The sequence below is a fragment of the Microtus ochrogaster genome, unplaced genomic scaffold (assembly GCF_000317375.1).
Source record: "Microtus ochrogaster isolate Prairie Vole_2 unplaced genomic scaffold, MicOch1.0 UNK25, whole genome shotgun sequence".
NCBI lineage: Eukaryota > Metazoa > Chordata > Mammalia > Rodentia > Cricetidae > Microtus > Microtus ochrogaster.
Genome location: NW_004949123.1, coordinates 1464321 through 1470956, shown reverse-complemented (window position 1 = coordinate 1470956; position 6636 = coordinate 1464321). Strand labels below are relative to the sequence as shown.

The following is a 6636-nucleotide window of genomic DNA, read 5'->3' as shown; positions in this document are numbered from 1 at the left end:
TGTGTAACATCAGAGCTTAAGACAGAGTAAAACCTTAACACAGGCATGTGTAACATCAGAGCTTAAGACACAGCAAACCCTTAACTAAAGCCAACACAGGAGGACTAATCGCCAGACCCCGCCCCACGCACAAGGAACCAAAGCACATTTTCTTCAGAGGACAACAAATCAAGTCAGCTCATCACAACCGAGTTTCCCCACGTGCGTAGACTTAAAGTGAGTCTACCGCATATTTGCAAATACTTGGGTTGCTAGAAAGAGGACAAATGGGCAAAAAAGCTCAAGTTTAGGAGAAAGAAAAACAGACCACAACAAACCCCATGTTTCCGGCTACATAGTTATTGGACCAGCCATGTTTGGACTATCGTAACTAGTAGCTTTTATTAGCATTAAAATTCCCAGGCATCAGGGGACAATAAAGTATTACTCCTCCTAAGATAAGAGGCAAAGGTCCTTCATCATTGCCTGGAAGGCACCCTCCTCTCTTTTGGGAATGCTTACATCTTACCGAAGCAAGTGGCTGAGCACCAGCTCCAGACATGAACCCCACACTCTGTGCAAGCTCACAGCAACCTCAACAGCCAACATTTGTCTCCAGATTGGGAATCAAGTAAAACCTGTGATCAGAGCCTCTGACCTCTTCTATGTGGATCACAGAATTTTTTAAAAAAATGTTTCTATGATAGTCTAAAACTTGCAACATCAAAGATGAGGAATTGGGGGCAGAGACTGAAACACAAAACACAAGATTGTATCACAGAGGGCTTTCTCAGCAGGATACCACAGGTTCTGTTTTTATAGTGGTTTCTCAAGACTGGATTAAGGAGAGAGAAGTATTAGCCCAGCTTTCACATTACGTTGATATAACACCTATTGAATGCTTTCAACCAAACTAGCTCCAAACTACATTTATACTAACCCATTTCTTTCTTTCTTTCTCCCCCCATCCCCCCCAAGACAGGGTTTCTCTGTAACTGTAGCTTTGGAGCCTGTCCTGGAACTAGCTTTTGTAAGTTCCTGGCTGGCCTCAAACTCACAGAGATCCGCCTGCCTCTGCCTCCCGAGTGCTGGGATTAAAGGCGTGCGCCACCGCCGCCCGGCCTAACCCATTTCTGCGTGGAGCCACCATTAAACAACAACGAAACACCTAGACCAGACACACACAGACTGCTTTGTTCTTCAAGCACCATAACCCCCGAAACCCACACACACACAGAGACCCTGAGGCCGCGAAGTGGCGTGAACAAGTTCCTACCAAATTTCTAAGCGGAGGGGGCAGAAGACACAAGAGACTTTCTGCTTACCAGGGCAGAGGACCGGAAAGCTGTAGACACTGACAGATGCAGAGCGATTTCATAAGACTCCTGGAGCCAACACAATATAGCTCTTTCTAGAGGGGGCTACATGGCAAACTGGATGGGTTTTCTGCCTCCACATTAGTTCCTCATCATATAAAACAGCTGAGCCTTGTTTCTCCTGCCTCAAAGCCATTATTTCCTGGATAGCAGAGACCAAGGCGGTGGGAGATTGGACAGGATTCGAGGAGGCGGAGGCGAAAAGTTCTCCAGCTGACGGCCACAAGCGGTGCTAAGCATCGCGTGCCATATGGTAACCACACAGGGTGAGAGGTCACCTGTGCTGAAACTGAGGCGCAGAGACATGGCAGTCACCCTCTGGGAGTCCAATGATGGAGCTCAGAAGGACCTGGGAGCAGCCTCTGTGAGCCTGCCATAAAAAGCAGAGCGGAATAGCGGAGCAGGGTCTGCGGTTAACATTCCTACAGAAAGAAAAGAGCCTTTAGGAACTGGCCAGACAGGAGCTGCTTTCAGCCACCTGCCTCGAACTTCTAATTGAAAATTGCAGTTCACAGAGGCAAATATTGGAGTCAGCAGTGAACTTCCCTATTATACCATATGCCTTTTGAGCCTTTTGTCACACCTGGCTAGCCTTTCACCTTCATGTCAACCAAAGCTCAGCCCTTCAGATCAGCCTGAGTGGAAGAGAACTCATCACAGCTGCTGCGGATGGGGCCTCTGGGGATGGTGAGCATCTTGCTAACATCACCCTCAGTTCAGTCTGTATGGGAGAAGGCTCTACCTGAGGCCATGGCTTACTCTGCTCAACCAGAAGGGCAGCCTCCTGAATTCCCATGCCTTGACCCAAAACTGAGTGGAAAGGGCCTTGGAAGAAGTGAGACAAGCCGGGTGGGTGCTGGCACATGCCTTTAACCCCAATAGTCAGGAGGCAGAGACAGGCAGATACCTGTGAGTTCGAGGCCAGCCTGGTTTATACAGAGTGAGTTCCAGGACAGGCTCCATAGCTACTGAGAAACCCTGTCTCGAAAAACCAAAATATAAATTTAAAAAGAAGTGAGATAAACTAGAGTTTATCTAGTGGAGAATTGGGGGGTGGAGGTGGGGTAGGGGGCAGAATGGAAACAGGCTATTTCTGGGATAAATGAGGCAGCCAGGAAGTTCTGGGACAGTGAAAGGCAACAACAATCTTCAGATTTTCGGGTGTCACAAAGGTCTGGTGATCTCCAACAGGCTGAGGGCAGCAGCTCTCTGAAGGCGCCAACAGACACACTGAGTTCCGTCAGCCTGGACTCGGCCCTGCCAGTGTGGCAAACAAGCACACACATTCTTCTCAGGGCTGAGGCCGCACAACAGCCTCTCCACAGGGCCTGTTTGCTTAAGGAGCCCGAGGCTTTGATGTCCGGGTAGAAGTTGGGAAGTTCTGTGTGAAGAAGTAGCTCTAGTGGCAGGAGCAGAGGGAGGGGCGAACGGCGGCTCCCGGCCCTATTAATCACAAGTTTAAGAACTTTTAAGGAAAATTATCGAATGGTCTGTACACAGGAATGAGAAGCAAGGAAATTATGTCAGCCTCTGCTGCGACTCGGGCCAAGGCATTTCTACTGTCTCTTTAAGACAGACTTTCATGCCTACCCTCAAAGGGGTGCTTATGGGGGAATGTTTTGAAGCAACCCAACTTAGCAACCAACATTAATAAAATCCTCTGGGCCTGCTCAGTTTCTCCCATGTACAAAGGTTATATGTGCTGTGAACATTCCAAGCATATAAAGGCAACAGTCGCTTCATACTGACAACAGCGGGGGCTAAGAGCAAAGGAAGACGACAGAGGCTAAGGACATCTGTGGGTGACAAAAGCAGGCTCGTAACTGAGTGCTGAGAATCCGCTAATACAGAGGGTATTTTTATGCACGCATGTTTGTTTCTCCTAAGTATGCGAGCTTAGCTCCATTTTAACGATTAGGAATGAGACGTGGAGGCTTAAGGAACTTAGGGAAGATAACATAATAACACAGCGAGGATGCAAAGGCAGGCCAGGCTGGTCCAGAGCCCGCCCCCTGGGCTGCAGGGCCTTCCCATGGCATGCCAAACCCTCAGAACAAGATCAGGAAGTGCAATTTTTGTAAGATGTAAGTGGTGATCTTCTGCCTTTGTTTTCTTGCCATTCATTCTTTTTGCTGTTTCAGTAACAGCCAATATTTATTTCCACTTTCTTCCGAGTCTATTCTACTTATTGATAATACCATAAACTAGAAAAAGTATTTCTCTGCTCGTTCACCTCCCATAGAGCACCAAACCATTAGGACCCCTATGTGAACAACACATGCCATCAAAATAAATACAACACACTTGAAACCAGCTTAAAACCAAGATCAAAGAGACGATGAAAGGAAACCTAGGGAGAAACAGGGAGGCTGGGGGGAGAGGACAACCTATTGGGTTTCATGAGTTAAGAAGCCCAAGTCACCGCGGAGGCTGAGAAGCCTCACTGCAAAGGCATACAGTTTCCTCTGTAAATTTCTTAAGATTAAATGCTGGGGGCTGGGAATACAGTTTAGTGGTAGCGCAAGCAGTTGCCTAGTATGAGCAAGGCTTGGGATTTAACCCCCAGCAACACCCCCAGCCCATGCAATGGTACAAGTTCTTATAAGCTGAAGGAGCCAGTCCAGAGACCTGCTAAAGCTGTTAGCAGTTGGGCATCGTCACGTCCGAATTACCTCTGTAACTGGGCAGCCCCTCGCCCTCCCATTTCTGGGCCTTTGGAATGCATTCCCAGACACTCATGACAGGACTGAAAAGAACACCGAGCTGTAGGAAAGGAGAACTAAGAACTTCTGTGTTGTTTTTTTTGGGGGGGGGGGGCGGGGAGAGACTGGATCCTTTCACATTATCCAAAAAAAAAAAAAAAAAAAAAGACTCCAAAGAACAGCTTCCCACTCCCGCAGTCTGAGAATATACAACGTCTTGACAAGAAATAGTAAGTGTTCTGTGACGCTGACGCTTTTAACTTCACCCTGTTATAACGGGTCCTCGAACACCAGATCTCTTCAATCCAGTGTAGCGTTATCATCTGTATGATAAGACGGAGACTTGGGAAACACAGGAAATGCTTCATAATTCCCAGAAGCTGAGCTTTTGAAAGCCATCTTAATGATTTCTAAGGTGAAGGCGGTTAGCAAAGGCACCACTTAAAAGCAAAAACCAACAACAAAAAAACAGGCCTTCAAATTACAGAAAGCATACTCTCCTTAAGAATCACGGAAGGGTAGGGGAAGGGACTCATTTTAAATAAAGACAGAAGGAAAAAAAAACCTAACAAGCTGTAACTAGATAAAATGAGAGAAACGCCTTTGCCTATGAACTCCAAAGAAGAAGCTTCTGAACCAGGTTTCTCTGTCTCTTCCTTTGAGGTGGGCATATTATTAATGGCAAAGTCAACCAGGGATTGTTGCGGACCTAAAGGTGGGTTGTGCAGTGAGTGGAGAATCTGGAGTGTGGGGCAAGAATGCCGGGTCCGGCTGGTGCAAGGAAGCTGTGGGCCTGGCATAATTTGCATGAAATATCAGTGTTGTAAATCCTTTCCCAACACCCCACCTAGAAAGGGAAGTCTACACAATTTTATTTTCCATTAACTAGGAAGATTTGCCAGTATTTACTCCACTCTATATGCGCCCAGGCAGAACCCCTTAACTACCCTCAGACAGCTTGCTGCTTGGGCCGATCAGCACAGTTTTCCCCGACTGGAGAATCACGTCATGCTAACAAGTATGGATCTCAAAAGAAAGTCCAAGGGGACACCGAAGTTCCAGAGATCCTGACCGAAAGTAAACAAAGACAGACCAGGTACCAACACCAGCCACCCACTCTTATCTCGGTGTACAGTTTCTCTTTGAAAAAAAAAAAAAAAAGGAAAAGAGATAACAGAGAAAACACATTGAACTGAAAATGCCTTTCCCATGTGTGGGTTGCAACAATTGTTAATTTTAGAAAAATAGAGGAGGCAAACGCCCCGGCTGTGCTGAAACCCAGACTTTCCTAACAGTTTCTCAATGCAGCAATGTGTCAAGGTTCGGATACTTGTACCCAAAAAACAGAAGCAACACAACTTCTTGGAACATCTTGACCAAGAGCAGGCTTAAGACACAATCTCTGCTGTATGTTTTATAGTTATTAAGATCCAGGAAATGAAAGAGCGGTCCTGATCAGGGTTCAACACTAGGTTAGAGGTCAGCTTTGAAGGAGTTAGGAAGATCAGAGGACCGCAGGTCACACACAGAAGCCAATAGCAGTACTTCTCCAGAGTCTCATCGTGGGTCCACTTACAAGGAAATATGGCACACCGGAGCCTATTTTCACAATGGGTTTGGAGTAAAGAAGTTCAGAGAGCCCAGGGTGCGTGTTAAAGAGCGGGGTGACAGGTTATAACCCCGACTCTTGTTTGGGACAGTTGGCAACTCTGTGAGGTCATCAGATGGATCTTCCGGATAATTCTGGTCAGTCCTGCAACTGCTTCTAATCTACGTCCTAGAGGCCCTGTTGTGTTTTGGGCTCTGCACACAGGATTTTGGTTTTTGGTTCGGGAAGCCTCTCAAGGTCATTTTGGGTCAGGTCAGAGGGTTCTGCGCTTGCATCCTGAGAAAACATCTTGAACCGTTTTTTGAGGAGTAGCAGAGATGTCATTTTATGGCTGGGTTTCAATGTCATCGTCATTTACATGCGCGTTCCTTTAACTATGGAAACACAAGCCGTGATCTAACAACTGCTGTGGGATTTCTGGACGCCAACCTCACCACCCCCGAAAGTACCGACCCAGAAGAGGGGCACACCTCTGCTTCTGGGTAGCCCAACTTCTCCTGCAATCACTCAAGGGGTAATTATGCCTCCAGCTTCCTGGTAGGTAACAGCGTTGGTGAACCCGATGTTCTTGATTCGGGGTGGGGGCTGGGGGCAAACGGGGCTGACCAGGAGATTCTGACAACTTAAGAAGCAGAAGCAAAGAATGCGACGAGTGAAAGTCTCGGATTGCCTCGGCTGTGACGACACACAGCCCGGCGGGCCGCAGCCACCCCGACCCGCGCCGCCCCCGCGCTCCGTCGCCCTCCGCAGCCGGGGTCTCGCGCCAGCCTCTTAGTGTGCAGCGGCGAGGCCGCCGGGGGCCGCAGACCGGGAGAGGCGGCCCCACTGTGGGGGGGTCTCCCGGGCCCCGCGCGCTCACCTGGTGCGTGTTGTTGGTCAGCTTGGCGACGAAGTCCGGGAGATGGCCGCAGCCCTGGTCCTCGGCGGACGCGCCGCGGCGCCAACGGCCAGCGCGGGGGACGGGGCCCCC

The 6636-nt window shown here is 48.6% G+C and overlaps 1 protein-coding gene across 1 annotated transcript in view; it reads right to left on the bottom strand.

The window, feature by feature from the left end:
• Positions 1–6636, bottom strand: part of Sort1 (sortilin 1) — an 83647-nt gene that overhangs the window by 76271 nt on the left and 740 nt on the right. Inside the window, exon 3 of the mRNA XM_005367922.2 lies at positions 6526–6634. Within this exon, the coding sequence (XP_005367979.1) occupies positions 6526–6634 (109 nt within the window). The remainder of the gene's footprint in view (positions 1–6525; positions 6635–6636) is intronic.